A 23,037-nucleotide genomic window follows, 5' to 3' on the forward strand; every position below is an offset into this window, starting at 1 on the left:
AAAAAAAACACAGTTTGAAGAGACAGAGCAAGCATCAGAACCAGACATGACAGGGGATGTTGGAATTACCAGAGAATTTAAAACTGTGATTCACATGCTAAGGGTTCTAATGGATAAAGCAGGCAGTATATAAGAACAGATGGGCAATGTAAGCAGCGAGATGGAAATCCCAAGAAAGAACCAAAAAGAAATGCTAGAAATCAAAAACACTGTAACAGAAATGAAGAATGACTGCTTTTCTTTCTCTTTTTTGCGGCACGCAGGCCTCTCACTGTTGCGGCCTCTCCCGTTGCGAAGCACAGGCTCCGGACGCGCAGGCTCAGTGGCCATGGCTCACGGGCCCAGCCGCTCTGCGGCATGTGGGATCTTCCCGGACCAGGGCACGAACCCGTGTCTCTTGCATCAGCAGGTGGACTCCCAACCACTGCACCACCAGGGAAGCCCAGACTTCTTTGACTGCTTTGATGAGCTTATTAGTAGGCTGGGCATGGCTGAGGAAAGAATCTCCAAGCTTGAGGATATATCAGTAGAAACCCATAAAACTAAAAAGCAAAGAGAACAAAGTCTGAAAAGAAACAGAGCAGAACAGCATCCCAAAGGACTGTGGGACAACTACAAAAGCTATCATATACCTAGTGGGATTACCAAAAGGAAAAGAAAGAGAGAAAGAAACTGAAGAAATATTTAAACATTAATGAGTGAGAATTCCCCCAAGTTATTGTCAGACATCAAAACACAGATCCAAGAGGCTTAGACAACACCAAGCAGAATAAAAGTCAAAAACAAACAAACAAACAAAAAACCTACACCTATGCAAATCATTTCCAAACTACAGAAAATCAAAGATAAAGAAAAAATGCTGAAAGAAGCCAGAGGAAAAAACACCTTACCTATAGAGGAGAAAAGATAAGAATTACATCCAATTTCTCCTCAGAAATCATGCAAGCAAACTATGAAATATATGAAGAGCTGAAAGAAAAAAAACCCACCAACCTAGAATTCTGTACTCTGCCAAATTATTCTTCAAAAGCAAAAGAGAAATACTTTCTCAAACAGAGAGACAGTAAAAGGACTAGCGGTTGCCAGGAGCTGGGGGGAGGAAAGGGTTCTGTAGTCCTGTAATTGGTCTCAGAGCCTATGTCTCTGGGCTGTGAACTTCACTAGTGGTTCTTAGTTTTTTTCTAACCCCTTTTAGGTGGGACAGGAAGACTAGAATGGACTGGAGTTGGGTATTTCCCTTCTCCAGGTCACTTAGGTTCTGGTAATATCCCAGCAGGTTAGGTTCTGGTTAACTAATTTTCCCTGAGGGCAGGACTTGTTACGAAGAACTAGAATGCTCTGGCATATTTAGAAATGGTTCCTTTTCCCCTCCCTCTGCTGGAAGCATGAGGGGAGTTTTCTCTGATAATTAGTGTGGGAATCTGGTTGGGCTGCTGGAGGTAAATTTCACAGTATTGTGGGGGCCTCCCTGTGACTGGGTCCTCCTGGAGTTTTTAACTCTCAGACTTGTCCACACTGAGCTTCCTCCAACCATTTTTCAGTTATAGTTCAAGAGTTTCCTGTCTGACACTGCTTCCTACTGCGGTTTCAGTGCCTCAGTCTGCTCAGATATGTTGAGATTCCCTGTATTCTGTCTCTTCAATTTTGGGGCAGTGATTTGCCTTGTGTCCTCCTCTCGCTTGTGGATCCCAGAAGAGTAGTTGATTTTTCAGTCTGTTCAGCTTTTTGACTTATTAGGACTGAATGGTAACTTACATGCAGAACTGGAAATGAAAGTCTAACCTTTTTCTTGTTTAAAAAAAGATAAGCTTACTAAATCTTTTTGTGTAGAATGCATAGGAGTTTTCGTCTCTTTTGCCTGCTCTGCTCTTTGCTTTATGGGTAGTCACTTCTTGAGGGTGTTGTATTGAAAAAGCTTTTGAAACTACATTGAGCCTCCACAAAAGGACTTTGTGATCTACCATATGCGAAGATGTGGAAAGTCAGCATGAGTGCCAGGTATTTGTGGTCCTTAAAAGAGCATTCTGAATATCCTATTGCTGTTTCCCCTTTGGTTATTGAAGCCGTGAGCTTTCAAAATTTAGCTGTGACTAGATCTTTCTTCAAGATCTATTTTCTGTTTCTGTCACTGCTACTGAAGTTATCTTGTCCAAACTATAAATGCTAACATTCTCTCCACAAATTTGAGCGCCTACTTTGTGCAAGAAACATTTCTGTTTTGTTGGGGGTATCTTTTATTCAGAAGTATAATTTAGGTGGGTATTGGGCCACAGGTAGACCTAGATCTTCCGTTGTGCTGCAGGGATCTTCAGGCAGTAGTCAACTGGGAAGCACATTCCTGTTGCTGGAAAGAATCCCTAAGATTACTTTGTCTGACACCTAATTTCCCTTCTTTGCTGGCTTCAACTCTACTCTCCATCCTTTCAGATTATAATTATTACCTAGGCCATCCATTCTTGTTCCTTTCCTTTTTCGTTGCTCTGTCTGTATACATAGATGACTCCCAAATACCAGTCATCAAAATCACAATTTATTCCCATCCGAAAAACAGAAGCTAAAAGTCTTTTACATTCTTGGCTTGGTCAAGAGTGAGCTGCAGACAGAAATGCAGCTTCTCACTAAACCAAAGAAGAGGAAAGGTTATATATGATTTGGGGGAAGGGTAGAATTTAGGTTAAATTTAAATGAAAAAATATATTGACCTAAAGCAAAGAGGAACTAATTCTAGAGAGCTTATCTGTTCAGTAACTGCCAAAAGTAGAAACTTGAGTTTCCTAAATACATGTAGATAATGTGCTTTAGGCCAGAGTAGAATTTACAGCTTCCTCTGTATATGTGGATTGTGTCTTGAGGCAAAAAACGGAATTTTTCATTCTCAGATCATCTTTTGACCCTCCTTGGCTAGGTCACAGTAGAGGTCACTATTGTTCAGATTTACACTGCTGACATGTTCTTAAAAATTGAGATAGCAGTTTTGGTGATCAGCAAGACTGTATCCTTTTTTTTGGTCTAGGATTACCTGCTGTATTATCTGATAAGATGGCATCCATGCAGTAGCATTTAAGACTCTAACTACCAGGGAACATATGATTGATTGTAATACAGATTCAAACAGAAAGACTGGAAAATTTTTAAAACTTGTGTAGATCCTAGTTTTCCAAATGATGATACCAGGAAGTTCTGGAACTACAACTAACTTGTGAATTACTTCCTGAATCTTTGTTGCCACAGGAATACAAATATCCAAATCGGATATAATTTGGCTATGTTCAGGAGAACTGGCATCTCTAGAAAGAAGACTTTAAAAATATATATATATATATATTTAGGAGAATATTTCATTTGACAGTTCCTATTAATTTGCTGGGGAAGCTTTCTAGAGACAGATGAAAGGAGTGTTCTGTTTATGGTTGACCCCAGGGTAACAGTGTTGAGACATGGGTTAGGATTTAGAATTCTTAGAAATTCCTCCTATCTTAGTAGTTTTAGTTCTCCGATAAATTCATTATGCTACTGTAGGATTTATGGTAGAAATAGTGGTACATGTATCTACAGGGGAACTGTATTTAAAGGTGGTTCGCTTTGAATTCGGTGAATTCTAGAGCCATCTTCAGAGCAGCATCATCGGTAGATTTGGGGCCATTGTTCTTTGCACGCACACACATACACCACGCTTTATTTCCTAATATGGAGCAGTGCCCCTTCCAGATATTTTTCTGATTACTGTATCTGCCAGTATCTTTATGAATAGGTCATTAAAACTTAGAGGCTGAAGGATCTTTGATTTTTTTTTTTTTTTTTTATCTGAAGGATCATATGTTTGTTTTAGTTTGTAGTTTGTCAGTTTTCTAAAGGTCTTCTAACATTTTCTTTCAGCTCTGTTGGAAATCATCCAAATTTGCAATTTTCTGTTCCACTTTTTTTTTAAATCCTGTATTTTGGATTTTAGCCTATTAAGAAAAAGAGGGGGCAGGTTCTTTTTACACTGCCTCTTGGGTCTGTCCCACAATACAGGTTGAACGCCTTGAAGCCAGTTTCTTATGTCTCCTATTTATCAGTCCATTCCTTGTTTGCAGCCTAGAATTTTAGTCTTAAGTTTTAAAGGAAGGGCACCAGAAAAGGCTTTATTTATCACCCTGGTTTTCTTGCGTTCTCTAGTCCCTGTTGAACGTTTTGCAAGGTTTTTTTTTTTTCTTTTTTCCAGCCACTTTTCAACTATTTTTATCCATCTGAGGGACTACAAGTAAATGGAATCATTAATATAAGCCTGGGATTCCTGGACAGTTTCTTAGTAGAATGAAATTCAGTAGCAGCCATTAGTCTGTCTGCCTTTTGGTTTTGGAAAGTCTTTTATTGTGACTGTTAGCCCTAAACTGTACCTTAACTTAGTTTCCATTGGTTTACCTACCATTGTAGCAGTCTTAAGTGGGTATGGGTCATTGGTTGTTTTCTTGGGGGAAGACCTTGAGGAAAGGATATTTCACTTAGGATTCTAGGGGTGGCAGTAGAGGGGAACAGAGGGAATATAGGTAAAGGTGGTGATGCTAAAGCATGATAATGTTGGATGCATAAGGAGGGCAGGTTTCAGATAATTTGAATGCTTTTTTCTTTGGTCTTTGCTAGAGAACTTTAAAGGGATGCTACTTTGAAGTTTGGGTTTAATTTTGAGGCCTCAGCATACCAGTCAAAAAGACTGCCCATTGTGTATTTGGTACTTTTTTCCCTTTCTTTTCTAGAGCTTCTTTTAGTTGTATTATCTTTGACATGTCCAAAATTACCAATAATAGCTAAGGTAATTATAAACATCCTTGGAGAAATTGTGCCGTCTAGCCTGGTAAGCAGAATAACTAGGATTATAATAAGAGTGTATATAGGGGCAGGAGTTCTGTCAGGAGAAGTTTGTATCGTAGATGTAGAGAAACCCACATCAATACACAAACTACATACAATAAGATCAAGTGATGCTTATAAAATGGTGGCTAGGGGGGCTTCCCTGGTGGAGCAGTGGTTAAGAATCCGCCTGTCAATGCAGGGGACATGGATTCGAGCCCTCATCTGAGAAGATCCCACATGCCGTGGAGCAATGAAGCCTGTGCGCCACAGCTACTGAGCCTGCGCTCTACAGCCCGTGAGCCACAACTACTGAGTCCACGTGCCACAACTACTGAAGCCTGCATGCCTAGAGCCCATGCTCTGCGACAAGAGAAGCCACCTGCAGTGAGAAGCCTGTGCACTGCAATGAAGAGTAGCCCCTACTTGTCACAACTAGAGAAAGCCTGCACACAGTAACAAAGACCCAATGCAGCCATAAATGAATGAATGAATGAATGAATGGTGGCTAGCGACCATGATTTAGCCCCTAGAGTACAGAAATGTTAACCTTCAACCCCAGAGTACAGAAATGAAGGAGAAAGTCCTCCTACATTAAACAAAGTGATCTCTCTTTTAGTTAATCTCTTCATGAAGGCTTTTTAGAGAGGCTTATGGCAAAGTTTTTTGCTCCAGAGAGCAGATACTGGTCTGTTGGGTCTCTTGTATCCATCAGTTTGACTAGATAGCAATTAGTAGAGTCTGTGCCATCATTTGATCCTCTGAAGATTGAATGATAGAGAAAAGACAGTATTTCATGAAGGAGAAGTTTTCTGTCACAAAATTCTTTCAATTTGTGATTCCCGCACTCAGGGAGATACTCAAAGAACCACAGGCTACTAATCATAGGATAACAAACTCAGCTAGATTACTGACCAGAGCTCTGTGAAAAATTGCTCAGATTTCAGGCTACTGTTGGGACACTGATCAGGAATCATGATGGAGCTGAAAGATAATTGTATTTCAAGCACAGAAGATTCAAGGAATGTTTGCTTGTTTGGGAGTCCACTGGTTCTGATAAGCAAAATGAGTGAGTCTTCAAGGTAGACTCGGTGGACAGCCTCAAAATTATAAACAAAAGCCATGACTCACTCAAATTTGAAAAATTTGAACATATTTCAAATTTTTGCTTGCACAAGGGAGAAACTTCATGTGGAAATGTAGCTGTTTTGAAGAGACAATGTATATTGAATTTTAGAGGGGGCTAGAATTTAGGTTAAATTTCAGTGAAGTGCTTTTACTTATAAAAGCAAAGTAAGTTAATTGCTCATTGGGTGGGTTCTTGAGAGCAGGGTTTTTTAAAAATTAATTATTTTTGGCTGCGTTGGGTCTTTGTTGCGGTGCGCGGGCTTCTCGTTGCGGTGGCTTCTCTTGTTGTGGAACACGGGCTCTACGCATGTGGGCTTCAGTAGTTGTGGCGCATGGGCTCAGCAGTTGTGGCTCCCGGGCTCTAGAGTACAGGCTCAGTAGTTGTGGTGCACGGGCTTAGTTGCTCGGCAGCATGTATGATCTTACCGGACCAGAGCCCGAACCCGTGTCCCCTGCATTGGCAGGCAGATTCTTAACCATTGTGCCAACAGGGAAGTCTAAGAGCAGGTATTTTTATTTTATTTATTATTTTTTTTTATTTTTTTATTTTATTTTATTTTATTTTATTTATTTATTTTTTTTAACATCTTTATTGGGGTATAATTGCTTTACAATAGTGTGTTAGTTTCTGATTTATAACAAAGTGAATCAGCTATACATATACATGTAAGAGCAGGTATTTTTAAATGGTAGCTGCTAAAAGTGGGAAATTCAGCATCCTGGATACAAATAGATCATGTCCTTCATTGTTTATGTGCCAGTGTAGAATATATGCCATACTGTGATTGTGCAAGTTGTGTCTTTAGGCAAGTGTGATATTTTTCTTTCTCACTATCTACTGGATGACTCTACCTCCGTCAGTGCTGCATTAAATAACTGGAACTCAGTGTGTGTAGCAGCTCCACTTCTCTTCTAACCCACACCTTCCTTCTGTGTTCTATCTCAGTAAAGGATGGTTGCTTTCCTAAAATCTTATTTGACCCTTCCCTCTTAGACCAGTGTCGTATGTATCATGTAGTGATCTGTCTGATTCTTTCTCTCTGTCTGTGCTTTGCTGCTTTGGTTCAGATAGTTAATATCACTGAGGTTTTTTAACAGCCTCCTCATTGTTCTTTTTACTGCTAGTTGCTTTCTATTCTGTCTTCTACATACTGCTTGAATTTCTTTGAAACTATTTGATCATGTCACTCTCTTGTTTAAAACTTCCAGTGGCTTCCAGACTCATACCTACATACATGTTGCTCGACTTTGCCTGGAACCCTGTTTCTTTTGTACTCCCATCCCAGTGTAGTATTTTTTTTTTAAGGCTGTTTAATCTCCATTTAAGCCTTCCCTGACTCCTTAGATTTCCTGATCCTTCTCTGTAATTCCATATTGTTTTTTCCATATGGTTGCTTAGACTCGATCTTGTCAGTTTGTAGTTTAGCTGTTTACACACATTTCTTTGTTTATAGGCTTTGAATTCTGAGGCAAGGACCTAGAGCAATTCTGCTTGGCCAATAATAGATGTTTACTGGATACTTGAATGATTGGAGCCTCTTCCTTTGCCCTAGAGGAGTTAGTTGTCTAAGACCATCTTCCTTACATGTATACTAGATCTCGTCCCCCTGTTCAAAGACAGGCAGAGAAGTTGGCTGTACGTTGTTCATTCATAACAAGAGGAAAGTCACAGTGGTGAGGAGACCTTGAAATTCTGTCACATGGTGAGCAGTAGGAGGAACTAGGACATTTAGCCAGAAGTAAAGAAAAATCAGGTGGAATATGATAACAGTGTCCAAATATTTGAAAGACTGTTGTGTAGAAAAATTATTCGACTTAGTCAGTTTGCCTCCAGAGGACAGCTGTAAGGTGAATAGGAAGCAGTTTTGGGCTCATCATTAGGAGGAGATAAGCTGACTTATTAGAAAGGGGATTTTTCATGAGTGGAGCTGTGAAAGTAGAGGCAGAATGACCTGTGGCTTAAAGTGCTTTAAAGTAGATTGTGTATCTTTGGCAAAAGTTGGACTAGATGGCCATGCTGAAGAGTCTGAGATTTTCCTGACAGTTCTAAGTTCCATGACTGCCAGTTTCAGAAAGATACTTCTTATTTTGGGTGAAGAGAGTTTCCTATACATCAGTAATAATTAAGCATTCTCTGTGTGCGAGCTGTTAGGCATTCAGAGATCAGTGATAACTTCTTGCTCTCAAGTAGCTTGTGTTTATAAATGGAAAGATTCTTGAGCTTTTCTTCTTCTTCGTTCTTGAGGAGCCAGTGTGTAATTTCTGTTGGTTTTACTCTCAGGATTTACAATGTCTAAAAATTAGTTTTGAGATTAACTTCCCTTTCAGATACTAAAATTGGTTTTCTCTCTTCTTTATTCCTAGCAATGTCTCAGGCTGTGCAGACAAACGGAACTCAACCATTAAGCAAAACATGGGAACTCAGTTTATATGAATTACAACGAACACCTCAGGTAATATAGATTAAGATAACTTAGGGGAAATATGAGGCATATAAACTGGGATATAGTTTTAGAAAGTGAAAACTTGAAAGAACATAACAGTAATAATAAATTTATATACAGTTCTAATTTATGTATGTTTGGTTGACACTTCATTTCTTGAACAAATAATTTGAGTGCATATTCTGTACCAGGTCCTAAGCTAGGCAGTAGGTAAAGTGGTGAATAAAACAGATGTGGCACCAGCCCAGGGAGTTTATGGACATCAAACAAGTAAATTACATATATGAGAAGTTATATAAAGGGAAGGTCCTTAATGCTGTAATAAATAATAACGGGAGAACCAGGGAAGACCATTTTGAGAAGGTGAAGATGGGGAAGACTGGGAGAGGAACAGGTTTGAAGGAGATAAACATGCTTAAAACTGAAGTCATTTTCAGTTTGAAATGCCTGTAAGACAAGTAGAGATGCTACCTAGAGGTCTGGACTAAATATAAAGTTTTAGGACTTGTCAGTACATTTTAAGCATGAGAATGCCAGATCACCTAGAGAGAGATGAGCAGAAGGCCCAGAACTTCATCCAGAGGAGCTTCAAGATTTAGAAATTAAGTAATGGAAAAGGAGCCAGCAAAGGAGACTGAAGGAACGGCCAAAGAAAAGTAAGGAAAAATGGAAGATGAAGTGAGGGGATCAAAACATAGGACAAAGTGTTTCAAGGAGGATGCAGTTACTGTGTTCAGTACTACTGAGAGGATGAATAAGGTGAAGATTACAAAAGTGAGCACTAGAGTTGGCTGTATATACTTGGTGACTTTGACCAGAGTAGATTCACTTGAGTAGGTTTTGCTGTGTTAAAGGGGAGGGGGAGGTGAAAATGAATAGGTAATGTTTCAGAGAAGTTTGGCTGTGCAGAGAAACAGAGAAATGGAGTGAAAACTTGAGGGCAACAGAATTGGGAAGTTATTTAAATTTTGTTTTGTTAATAAGATGAGAGATGGAACCACTCTCACCCCACCCTCCTCTACACACAGCTCTAAGCTCATCATTCACATTTCACTATGCAGCAACCCTATATTAATCTAGGCTGATTTAGTGAAGAGGGAGAGATTGCTGAAGTCTGAGATCAAATAGAAATCCAAAGAGGGATATACTTGAGAAGGTAGGAAGGAATGGACATGTGATAGGAAGAGGTGTACTTTCTCCTTGTAAGAAGAAAGAGGAAGATGCTTTATAAAGATTTGGTAGAGAGAAAACGAGAGTTCTTTAAATGAAATTTGAGGTAAGGTAATTAATCTATTGAACATTTAGGTGGTAGGTCTGCAGATAGAAGAAAAGTTGTAAAATAGTGCAGTGAAAAGAAAAATGAGTTTTTAGTGATATCAGTCTGGTTGTGTGATTCCTCCCTTTTTTTCCCCTGCAGTGCTATGCAGATGCACAGGTATAGGCATGGAAAATATGGATGGATGGTTTATCCAGGGTTCAGATTTTGCTAGGCAAATTCTAAAGAGGAAGAGGGGACCAGACTTGATTACTAGCTAAGTCATCATCATACTCTCTGTGTGATTTATAAGATCGAGGTTATAATTCCTAAATCAAAAGTTTGTGTGTATATTAAACTAAGTAAAATACAGAAAGTGCTTTATATAGAGAGGTTGAAACATAATGGATACTTGATAATGGACAATATCTATAGTTTCGATGGCTTTCCTTGTGGGGTCATCAATCTTTGACCCTATAGAGCAAACACAAGTACGACGAAGAGCCAGTGGAGACAGGAAGTGTAACATATGGAAGCCCCTTATTCTACCTGCATCTTCCTTTTCAGTGGCCACATACTAGACCTTTTTCCTCAATCCATAGGAGCCTGTATTGGTGCCTTTAGAGCTACATAATCTTTGTTCTCAGTGCCACCTTGTGGGAAGGGCGAGTAGTGGTAGTGGCAAAGAAAGTAGGAGTCACTAATCTGTGCATTTGGGAGGTTTGTCCTGAATTCTACATTGGATCTCCAAGTGCATTTTCGCACTGAAAACATTTTTAGACATGACAATTAGAAATACTAATACTTTTTATACTTCGGAGGTGCTATGGTTTAAATCAGTTTGTGGGTTAGCTTGAGAACCTGACCACTTTGTATAAAACTGCTCTGTGGATCAAGACTTTAAGGTTCAAAAGGTGATTTTAAAATTAAATCCTGTTAAGCTGTGTATAAATAGGGAATACTTGTATTTGAATTTTAAAATCTTTTAATGGATGGCGTGAAATGTATAGTTTATTATCAAAATGGTGCAGTTTTGCAGATGGAAGAAGTTTTAGGGTTCATTTAGCTTAACTTCCTCATTTTGCAGGTAAGAAGACAATGTTAAAACTAATCATTGAGTGTCACAAAGCTAGTTGTAGAACTAATAGAACCTAAGCCATCTGATTCCATATTCAATGCTTTTTTTATTGCTATACCAGGGTGATTTAACATTAGTTATCTTTTAAATGTATAATATGTTATCTTTAGTATTAAAATTAAGGGCATTTATATAATGATTTGGTGCTGGGGCTGAGGGGAGTTGGAGGAGATTATAGCTAAAACAAGATTGGTTGTGAGTTAACAGTGATGGTGACTGGGTGATGGGTATATAGATGTTCATTTTTGACATTTTCTATATTCTTACGTTTGAACTTGTCCATAATTTTTTTTAATTAGGTAGCATTTAATTTTAAAGTGATGCTTTTTACAGGAGGCAATAACGGATGGCTTGGAAATTGTGGTTTCACCTCGAAGTCTACACAGTGAATTAATGTGCCCAATTTGTTTGGATATGTTGAAGAACACCATGACTACAAAAGAGTGTTTACATCGTTTTTGTGCAGACTGCATTATCACAGCCCTCAGAAGTGGGTATGTTAAAATGAATTATGCTAGGTACTTAAATTATACAAGGACAGTGTTCTAGTGCTCTGTGGGTTTTGAGAAATACATTTTCTATAAGTGTTCATTTGAGAATTGGAAATTTATCTAAAGTCTAGGTTTTAATTATTGGAGAATCTTTGTTTTGAAACAGTTGATTTTATATAGTTTTAGAAGCTTTTTAGGATGAGTTTTTGTTTTGAGGAAATTACAAAGCATGAAACCATGATTTTCTCACTGTCCTGATGAATATTTTAATAAAATAATTCATAACATATAAATTAATATATATTAGTGGATAGTTTTTCCATGTATAGCATGGATATCAGAAACAGGAAATTTAGGAAGGAATAGATTTTTATTTCTAAAATGGTTATATATAATTTATCATGGGGAAGTATTTAGTTTTTTCTCTATTGGCAAGTAGTATGGAGAGTCTCATGTTTTAAAAATCTTGCTTAGTCACTAGTCAGATATTCAAGGAAAGTCAGGTTAATCAGTTTAAATTTCTGCGACTTAGTAAAGCTATTGGAATAAAGATGATAATTATCTGGAAGCTGGCTATTTTTGTCTTTAGCCCAAAGATCCTGGCATTATTTACATTTTCTTTTCTCTCTTTTTATTTAGCAATAAAGAATGCCCTACCTGTCGGAAAAAGCTAGTTTCCAAAAGATCACTAAGACCAGACCCAAACTTTGATGCACTCATCAGCAAAATTTATCCAAGTCGTGATGAGTATGAAGCTCATCAAGAAAGAGTATTAGCCAGGATCAACAAGCACAATAATCAGCAAGCACTCAGTCACAGCATTGAGGAAGGACTGAAGATACAGGCCATGAACAGGTATATGGGAGAGAAGGCCAGGCAGGGCGGCCATTTTTCCACTCTATTAAATACTGAATTAACACCCTCCATTTTGAGAAAGATAAATGCAGTAACAAATAGTAGTTCTGTGTGGTTACCTTTTCTTGAAGGTATAAAATATGTCTCTAGGCCTAATACGGTATTCCATTTAAAGTACTAGAGTCTTAAAAAAACAAGACAAATACCCTCTTATACCCACTTCTGCCTCCACTTACCATTGTATTTCTTCTCTTTAAAAGAGTTGTCTGTGCTTACTATATTCAATACTTCTACTGTCCCATTTTGAACTCCCCCAGTCAGGCTTTATCCCAATGCCCCGTATCACCCTTGTTGAAGTTACCATTGACCTCCACATTGCAAAACCCAATTGCTGATTCTCAGATCTCATCTTACTTAGCAGCATTTTATACAGGTGATTTCTCTTTTCTCTTTGACTGGTTTCCTTCCGCTGGCTTTCAAGAGACGATATTCTCCTGGTTCCCTTTGTATGTCGTTAGCTGTTCCTTATTTCAAACTTAACATGTTCAGTACTGAACTTGTAATTCTTATCCCCTACTTCTATTCATTCTTGCTCATTTTAGTTGATGGCAACTCCATCATCCTACTTGCTTTAGCCAAAAACTTTGGAGTTACCTTTCACCTCTCTCTTTTTTCCCAGTCCGTATTCCAGTTTGTGAATAAATATATTTTTAGCTTTTTCCATAATATATCCAAATTGGTCTAGGCAGCCACCATCTTTCATTTGAAAGTGTTGAAATAGCCTCCCAATTGGTCTTTCAATTTACCATGCTTACCTCCACATTGTCTGTGCTCAGCACAGCAGCCAGAGTGATAAATTGGAAGTCAGGTCATAGTTCTCCTTTGCTTTGAAGCCTCTAATAGCTTCTGTTCACAGTCAGGTTAAAAGACTTTAATGATAGCTTCCAAGACCCTATATAATCTGAGCACTTTCCTCACCCCTATTCTCTTTTCTGCTCTGACATCTCCTGATATGTTTAGGCCTCAGGGAGAGTCAGCATCTTCCAAAGCCACATCGCAATAAAGCCAGCCACCAATAAAGCCACATCCCAATCTAGTGGCTTTCACCTTGGCTGAATATCAGAATCACTTGGAAAGCTTTTAAATCCTAGGGCCTCAAAGGCATCACTCCAGACTAAGTAAATCAAAATCTTTGATTGGGGTACAGGCATTCATATTTTAAAAGTTCCAGAAGTGGTTCTGAAGAGTAAACTTTTAGTCTTTTACCAGGAGAAAGAATCCCCTTCATAAAATCCTTTATAGATAGACCTTTCATTTTGCTTGAACATTTCTAGTGGTGGGAGTATGTGATAGAAGCTTCTTTCATTTGTTAATAACTTTATTAAAGCTTCTTGGCTGTTTTTAAGACTTAGCAAGCTTGTTTCTGCCTCAGGGCCTTTATACTTCCTGTTCTCTCTTTCAGGAACCCTCTTCTTCTAGATAGTCCACATGGTACACACACTCATTCTTCAGGTGTCTGCTAAGTTCCCGTCTTCCACCACAGGACTCCATACTTTCTTACCCTCTCTGCCTCATTTTTCTTCATAGCACTTATCATTCTCTGAACATGTGTGTGTTATTTGCTGTACTAGAATAATATAAGCCCTAAGAGGGTAGAGACTGTGTATTACTGATCTTATAACACCAGTACATAGAACTACGTTTGGCTTAAAGTAAATAGTTTTGTATGAATATATATATTTTTAAAGTTCTTCCCTTATATTGAATTAAAATTAGTCTTTTGTGTGTAGCAGTCTTGATATATCTTTGTCAAAATACTTATGTTGGGTTCTATATTTATTTCAGATTCTGCTTCTATCTACTAATCCTCAAATTCATATAAATATACATTCTTACATGCTCCTCTAAAGGCTAAATATTTACATTCCTAATTTCTTTTATTCCTCATATGACATTCAAGTTTGTTGGTGTATAATTCTTGAAATGCTACCTCTAGAATAGTATGTAGTGTTATGGATATGATTTGATAAATGCAGGATATGATAGGCTATTGATCTACCTCCATTATCTGAACATTATTTTATGAATGCTGCCTGAAATTACATTAATCTAGCTGTGTTCTTTGGAAAGAAATGTGAGGTAAAAATAAATACATTAGACAAGTAACCCTGTTGAGTATTTTGTTTGTTTCATTATTTTGGTCTTTCCATATCACAGTAGAAAATTATGGTAAAAAACATAAAATTTACCATATTCAGCATTTTTAAATATACAGTGCAGTATTGTAAGTGCATTCACACAGTTGTACAATCACTTTCCAGAACTCTTTTCATCTTATAAAACAAACTCTGTACCCATTAAGCGACAGTTCCTCATTTCTTCCTCCTCTCCTCAGCTCCTGGTAACCACCATTCTACTTTGTGTTTCTGTGATTTTGATTACTTTAAATACCTCATATATGTGGAATCATACAGTATTTGTCTTTCTGTGATTGGCTTAATGTCTTCAAAGTTTATCCATGTTGTAGCACCTGCAGAATTTCCTTCCTTTTTAAGACTAATCCATTGTATGTGTTCACTTTTTTTTTTTATAAATTTATTTATTTTTGGCTGCGTTGGGTGTTTGTTGCTGCACACAGGCTTTCTCTAGTTGCGGTGAGCGGGGGCTACTCTTCATTGCAGTGTGCGTGCTTCTCATTGTGGTGGCTTCTCTCGTTGCGGTGGCTTCTATTGTTGCGGAGCAGGGGTTCTAGGCGTGCAGGCTTCAGTAGTTGTGGTGTGCAGGCTCAGTAGTTGTGGTTTGCGGGCTCTAGATCGCAGGCTCAGTAGTTGTGGCACATGGGCTTAGTTGCTCTGCAGCATGTGGGATCTTCTAGGACTAGGGATCGAACCTGTGTCCCCTGCATTGTCAGGCAGATTCTTAACCAGTGTGCCACCAGGGAAGTCCCAGTGTTCATATATTTTTGAATCATAGTTTTGTCAGTTAACATATTAGTCACCCCCTCTTAATTTTAAAATGCTGTATGGATTTCATAAACAGTATTTTATTTTTGAGGGGGAAAAAAAAGTTCTTGAGCATCTTTCCTAAGCAAGGATGCTCACTCGCACCACTTCTATTCAACATGGTATTGGAAGTCCTAGCCACAGTAGTCAAAACAAAAAAGAAAGGGAGGGAGGGTATCCAAATAGGAGGGGAAGAGGTAAAATTGTCATTATATGCAAATGACATAATACTCTATAGAAAACTGTAAAGACTCCACACAGAAACTATTAGAACTAATAAATGAATTCAGCAGAGTAGCAGGATACAAGATTAATATACAGAAATCTGTTACATTTCTTTACACTAACAACGAAGTATCAGGAAGAGAAAGTAACAAAACAGAACAATCCTGTTTAAAATTGCTTCAAAAAAAAAAAAACCCTAGGAATAAATTTAACCAAGGAAGTAAAAGACCTATATGCTGAGAACTATAAAATTGATAAAGGAAATAGAAGATGATTCAAAGAAATGGAAAGACATCCCATGTTCTTGAATTGGAAGAATTAATATTGTTAAAATGGGCATACTACTCAAAGCAGTCTACACATTTAATGCTATCCCTGTCAAATTACCCATGGCATTTTTCACAGAACTAGAATAAATAATCCTAAAATTTATATGAAACCACAAAAGACCTAGAATTGCCAGAGCAATCCTGAGGAAAAAGAACAAAGCTGGAGGCATAACCCTCCCAGACTTCAGACAAGACTACAAAGCTACAGTTATGAAAACAGCATGGTACTGGTGCAAAAACAGACATACAGATCAGTGGAACAGAATTAAGAGCCCAGAAATAAACCCACACAACCTGTGGTCAACTAATCTTTGACAAAGAAGGCAAGAATATACAATGGAGAAAAGAGTTTCTTTAGCAGGTGGTGTTGTGGAAAGCTGGACAGCCACATGTAAATCCATGAAGTTAGAACATGGCTTCATACCATACACAAAAATAAACTAAAAATGTCTTAAAGACTTAAATATAAGACATGACACGATAAAACTCCTAGAAGAGAGTATAGGCAAAACATTCTCTGATGTAAATTGCAGCAGTATTTTTTTAGATCGGTCTCCCAAGGCAAAATAAATAAAAGCAAAAGTAAACAAATGAGACCTAATCAAACTTATAAGCTTTTGCACAGCAAAGGAAACCATAAACAAAACAAAAAGACAGCGTACAGACTGGGAGAAAATAGTTGCAAATGATGAGACTGACAAGGGCTTAATTTCAAAAATATATAAACACCTCATACAACTAAGTATCAAAAATCAAACAACCCAATCAAAAAATGGACAGAAGACCTAAATAGGCATTTCTCCAAAGAAGACATACATGTAGCCAGCAGGCACATGAAAAGATGCTCAACATCACTGATTATTAGAGAAATGCAAATAAAAACTACAAGGAGGTATCACCTTACTCTGATCTGAATGGCCATCATCAAAAGTCTACAAATAATAAATACTGGAGAAGGTGTGGAGAAAAGGGAGCCAGCCCTCCTACACTGTTGGTGGAAATGTAAATTGGTGCAGCACTGTGGAGAACAGTATGGAGGTTCCTTAAAAAACTAAAAATAGAGTTACTATATGATCCGGCAGTCCCACTCCGGGGCATATATCCAGAAAAGGTGAAAACTAATTTGAAAAGATACATGCATCCCAGTGTTAATTGTAGCACTGTTTACATTAGTCAAGACATGGAAGCAACCCAAGTGTCCATAACAGATGAATGGATAAAGAAGGTGTGGTACGTACACACACACACACACACACACACACTCTCTCTCTCTCTCGCTCGCTCTCTCTCTCTCTGAAATATTAGCCATAAAAAATGAAATACTGTCATTCATAGCAAAAATGGAGATTATCATACTGAGTGAAGTAAGAGAAAGAGAAATATATGATATCACTTATATGTGGAATCAAAAAAATAATACACATGAGCTTATTTACAAAACAGACTCATGGACATGGAAAACAAACTTATATTTACCAAAGGGGAAAAGGGGAGGGGGAGGGATAAAGTAGAGGAGTATGGGTTTAACAGATACGCATCACTATATATGAAATAGATAAACAAGGATTTACTGTATATAGCACAAGAAACTATATTCAATATCTTCTAATAACCTACAATGGAAAAGAATCTGAAAAAGAATTTTATATACATATGTATGTATGTATGTGTGTATATAACTTACTTTACACCCAGAACTAACACAGAATTGTAAATCAACTATAGTTCAATTTAAAAAAAAAGTTCTTGAGCAACTTTCCCAAGCAGTGGGCTATTATTTCCTTGTTCTGGCAATAAAAATGTAGTAATGACGCTATTCTTAGAAGTGCATGTCGTTCTTTCATATTCCTTTTTCATCACATATTCCCTCCTTTTTTCTTGTATATACAGCTGGAGAGGCAATATATATGATAGAAAGAATGTGTATCGAGTTCTTCCTCTGGTTCTGGTGCTTACTAGCTTATAACCATGGACCATGGACCTCAGTTTCATTGGTTTTTCTCAATTATAAAATGATAATAACGTTAACTGCCTTAATAGTTGTTTTGATGGGTAAATAAGATGTATACACAAAGTACCTTGCCCAGTTACTGGTTTTTAGTATTTGAGCTTGTTAGAGAGCTGCTTCTGTGTTTATGCTCCATATTTAGATACCATCGCATCTTCTGCATTGGAATAATTTTGCATTGCATTAGCAGACTTTGGGTGAGGTCAGCAGCGGGCAGGTAGTGCTTACCATTACTCTTAAATCCTGTTTCCTTAAGAAATTCTAATTAAAAAGGCATAAATATCGTCCCTCAGAACTGTAAATTTTTCATAACTGAATTATGCCTTTCTTTAGATTTAAAATCTCATAATAAAGGAAATCATCAAAATGTAAATATTTGCCAATAATTCCTATAATCAATAAAGAAAAGTTTTAAGGGAATATAAACATTTGTTTAATTTATTCAGATGTTTGCCTGTGTATAAGTGATATTCCCTAGACCTTTCAGAGACATGTGGAAAATAAATGACATTATTCAACTTGGAGCAAATTCAGTTATCAAGATGTTTTTAGAATTTAGTTTTGGGGTTTTTTTTTTTTTTTTTTTTTTTTGCTACGCTGTGTGGCTTGCGGGATCTCAGTTCCCCGACCAGGGATTGAACCCAGGCCATGGCAGTAAAAGCCCGGAATCCTAACCATTAGACCACCAGGGAACTTAGAATTTAGTAAATTCAGTAAACATACTTCAAAATTGATGCATTGAAAAGGCCTAAATGAAGATTTCATGTTTTTTGTTTTGTTTTCCTTAACTAGATTACAGCGAGGCAAGAAACAACAGATTGAAAATGGTAGTGGAGCAGAAGACAATGGAGACAGTTCTCACTGTAGTAATGCATCCACACATAGCAATCAGGAAGCAGGACCTAGTAACAAACGGACCAAAACATCTGATGATTCTGGGCTTGAGCTTGATAATAACAATGCAACAGTGGCAATTGATCCAGTAATGGATGGTGCTAGTGAAATTGAATTAGTATTCAGGCCTCATCCCACACTTATGGAAAAAGATGACAGTGCACAGACAAGGTAAGCTTGTGGGTTAGTTTCAGATTATCTGAATTTAGAATGTTAGAATGTTAAGGAGTTAAAAGGCAATTTTAGATAAGAATTAAGGGTGACATTTATCATCCCATTGATTGCCAGGGTTTGGTTGGATATTTTGGCTGCCTGAATTGTTGCTTTTGTCTTTCCTCATGTGCTTCCCACCCACAGTTGCGTATCTGAAAGGAATGACCCTTCTAGGTAGAGGAGGAGAAAGGATCATTTAAATTTCTTAACAGTGATGCTAGGGTGCCAGAAGGCTCTAAAATTCATGCTGGCCAGGATGGCTGCTTTACCACTATATAACTCTAGAGAGCCTGTCCTTGAGTGCATATAAACATCAAATATTTGTTGAGTGAGTGAGTAAATGGTATACGATGCTTTAACAAACAATTAGCACTTCAGTGCTTTGTCTTAAAAACCTAAAATTTATTAATTCTTAGACAAGAAGAAATTTGCTCATATTCTTAGTATTCTTCTTGCTGCTGTAGACTCAAAACTTCTGATCATTGGGATTGAGGGGTATGTTCTTTTTTTTCCTCTCGGTACAGTGTTATTTCTATTTGATTTTTGTCATTCTGTGTCATATTTTATGGATGGTAAGGTAGGTAGAGCTTTCATGGCCTGGTAGATAGTGAGCTTGTACTTTTACCGTTTCTGTACCTTTTCAATAAGAAATTTTTAGATAATAGAGGAATAAATTTCTGGTATTATGTCAATAATTGAGACATTTTACATTTTATATACCTTTTTAGAAATGTATTAGTTTTGTTTTGTTTTGTTTTGTTTTTGCGGTACTCTTACTGTTATGGCCTCTCCCGTTGCGGAGCACAGGCTCCGGACGCACAGGCTCAGCGGCCATGGCTCACGGGCCTAGCCACTCTGTGGCATGTGGGATCTTCCCAGACAGGGGCACGAACCCGTGTCCCCTGCATCAGCAGGTGGACTCTCAACCACTGTGCCACCAGGGAAGCCCTTAGAAATGTATTAGTTTTATAATTTATGTATGTTTTATCACTAATCTAGAAAGTAAGGTTTTAATGATTTATTTTTCCAGGTACATAAAGACTTCAGGTAATGCCACTGTTGATCACTTATCCAAGTATCTGGCTGTGAGGTTAGCTTTAGAAGAACTTCGAAACAAAGGAGAATCAAACCAGATGAACCTTGATACAGCCAGTGAGAAGCAGTATACCATTTACATAGCAACAGCCAGTGGCCAGTTCACTGTAAGTATTTAAAATAATAGGCTGTTGAAATTGGGAGTACATTGATCATCTGAGAGTGGCAGGTTGTGGGGTGGGGCCTAATAAAATGGTACAGACTCTGGAAGGAGGAGAAATTGCAACAGGTAGTTAAATTGATATATCCTTTGTTCTTTTATGAATAGTGTAAGTGACAAGTTTATCATAGGATTTTTTTTTAAGATGGACTTTTTTAAAATTGGGGTATAGTTGTTTTACATTGTTGTGCTAAGATGGACTTCTCTGTTCCATCTCACAATTTTGTGCTTTGAGCAGTTTTCATAATTCTTTTTTTTGTTTGTTTTTGTTTTTGTTTTTGTTTTAGGTGTTAAATGGCTCTTTTTCTTTGGAATTGGTCAGTGAGAAATACTGGAAGGTGAACAAACCCATGGAACTTTATTATGCACCCACAAAGGAGCACAAATGAGCTTTTACTAAAACCAATTCTGAGAATGAACTTTTTTATAGCCTATTTCTTTAATATTAAAGATGTACTGTCATTACTTTTATGGACAGAACATTGGATATGTTGTTCAATTTTCTTTCTGAGCCAGATTCGTTTACACTATTAGAATCTTTTCCCCTTAATTTAAGATATCCTTTTTTGGAAGGGACTGCAGTTATTCAGTACTTTTTCTTTCCTTTTAAAACTATATCTAGGGTTGTATGTTTTCACAAAGTGTGGTTCCATTTGGAGCATCTTAGAGCTTTTGACCCAGGAATTTTTCATAGTTCTGTATTCTTAAGTGAAGATTCAGTTGGCCATCCTTTCCCCTCCCCTCAAAAGTTTTTTAGGCCTACAGAATGTTAAATAATATGTATTTTGACTTTTTTTCCTGGAGTCTTGTATATTTATAGTTTTCTATATAAGCTGTAGTATCTTCATGAAGACCAAGGCTCAAATTTACTGTGCGTAAAAAACAATTCTCATAGGATTATTATTTTCATGGTGTTTTCTTCCATAATATCTCATTTTTTAAAAAAAAGTTCTTTATGAACTTAGTGTCCATTGTCATGCAATGTTATTTTCTTCCATTTTTTTCTCTCTAATTTTGGAATTTCTGATCCTGGGAAAGAGAACCAAACAAGATCTCAAGTTCTGTGAGAACTTGGTTCATTCACAGATTTCATTGAAGAAAGAAAAATTAAATTGGTCTTATGTAGTCTTCAGGTGTATATTTAAAGAAGTCTTTTTTGCATTAGTTCTACTGTCACCTCAGTTCCTTTATTATGTGTTATGTTTTTTCCTATTAAAATACCAGAGACATGGAGATATTTTGCACTTTAGCCTTGATGAAAAGTACAAGATATGTTCAAAGCTTCCCTGATTCTTTTCTTATTGGTAGCCACATAAGTTTCAAAAATAACATGGTACATAGAAGTAACAATGGGGAAAAATTTGCTTCTGTTTGAAAAGTGTGTTTAGCATTTTGGGTTGCCATATCAGTTTATAAATTTTGGTGCTCTGCTAATTATACTCTTTCTAGAGAAGCAAGTTAATGGAGCTTGAGCCCTGCCTTGATGTGTAGTGAAAGATAATTCTGTAGAAGAATGTCAGCCAGCATGGTAAAGTTGTTCTACTCTTCTTAATTTAGTTTTATATTGAAGGACAGTGTTTGGTGTTTAGAGCCAAAAGGCTTTATGATTACAGGTCAGAAATAAGATTGACTTGCGTTTTATTTTTCGTCCCTGTCCTGATTCCAGGTATGTTTCCAAGTTTATATTATCACAGTATTTACAAAAACATGTTTGCATTGAGAATTAACCATAAAAGGTTTTTGCCAGGGGAGAGTCATCCTCTAATACCATTGTAACTAAAGCCTGTCTAGTCATTGTAAATATTTACCTGTCATTTTTGACAGATTGGGCCCAGCTTGATGTTTTAAATCTTCACCCAATACGAAAATTAAAAGGCTTGTTAAATTTTTTACCATTTTATCGAAAATATTTAAAATCTGTTTTTACCTTGGGAATCTGTGTCATGAAATTTGAAAACCACCAAAAATCAAGGGAAATTTTGTATTCAGTTCCTTTTCTGGTATAATGTTAAATCGTATAGATTATTAATGCATGCCCACTGAATATAACCCTGGTTTTGTGATATAACTGCTTAGATTTTATTGGTGACATTAGGTTAATGGTTGCATTAAATAACTAAATTCCCATTGTGATTATTAATTGAAATTTGTCTTTAGGCAAAAAGTTATTTGTGAATATGAGCTTTGTGCTTAGAGAATGTATGTGTTTTTATCTGTCAGTATGGGAGGATGTAAATTCTTTGCATCATTAGTGAATTTATTGGATGTGTAATCCTTTGAAAAATATAATTATAGGTATTTGATAAGAGCATTGAATGTGTAGTGTCGTGTGTGTGTATGTATGTGTATGTGTGTGTGTTTTGGAGGGTGGGTACTATTTACTATTAACTACCAGCCATTTCATAAAGTATTTATTATTTAAGTAACTTCTATAACCACCATCTCACCTGAGGAACAAAAGTCTCACTAAATAGGACCTTTGGGTAATACATTATCATTTAAAAATTTATTATGGTAAAATATATATATAACCTAATTTATCATTTTAACCATACAATTAATTCAGTGACATTAAGATACATTCACAATGTTGTATAACCATCACCACTATCTATTTACAGAACTATTATCCCAGTCAGAAACTCTGTACCTGTTAAATGATAATTCCACATTACCACTCCTACCCCCAGCTCCTGGTAAACTCTGTTCTACTTTCTCTCTTTGACTTTGACTATTTTAGGCACCTTATATATGTGGAATCATACAGTATTTGTCCTTTGTGTCTTATTTCTCATAGCATAATGTTTTTAAGATTCATCCATGTTGTAGCATATATCAGAATTTTATTCCTTATTATGGCTGAATAATATTCCACTGTATGAATATACATTTTTTTTATCCATTCATCTGTTGATGGGCCCTTAGATTGCTGGACACTTTTTGCTGTTGTGAATAATGCTGCTATGACCA

At 37.0% G+C, this 23,037-nt stretch overlaps 1 protein-coding gene across 1 annotated transcript in view; it reads left to right on the forward strand.

The window, feature by feature from the left end:
• The window catches only part of RNF2 (ring finger protein 2), a 53,990-nt gene extending 32,690 nt beyond the window's left edge, over positions 1–21,300 (forward strand). The window contains exons 2-7 of the mRNA XM_065882356.1: positions 8,323–8,411; positions 11,129–11,289; positions 11,926–12,141; positions 18,498–18,770; positions 19,843–20,014; positions 20,355–21,300. Of these exons, the coding sequence (XP_065738428.1) occupies positions 8,325–8,411; positions 11,129–11,289; positions 11,926–12,141; positions 18,498–18,770; positions 19,843–20,014; positions 20,355–20,456 (1,011 nt within the window). The 5' untranslated portion in view covers positions 8,323–8,324 and the 3' untranslated portion in view covers positions 20,457–21,300. The remainder of the gene's footprint in view (positions 1–8,322; positions 8,412–11,128; positions 11,290–11,925; positions 12,142–18,497; positions 18,771–19,842; positions 20,015–20,354) is intronic.
• The last annotated feature ends 1,737 nt before the right edge of the window (positions 21,301–23,037 follow it).

The sequence above is a fragment of the Phocoena phocoena genome, chromosome 1 (genome assembly GCF_963924675.1).
Source record: "Phocoena phocoena chromosome 1, mPhoPho1.1, whole genome shotgun sequence".
Classification (NCBI taxonomy): Eukaryota; Metazoa; Chordata; class Mammalia; order Artiodactyla; family Phocoenidae; genus Phocoena; species Phocoena phocoena.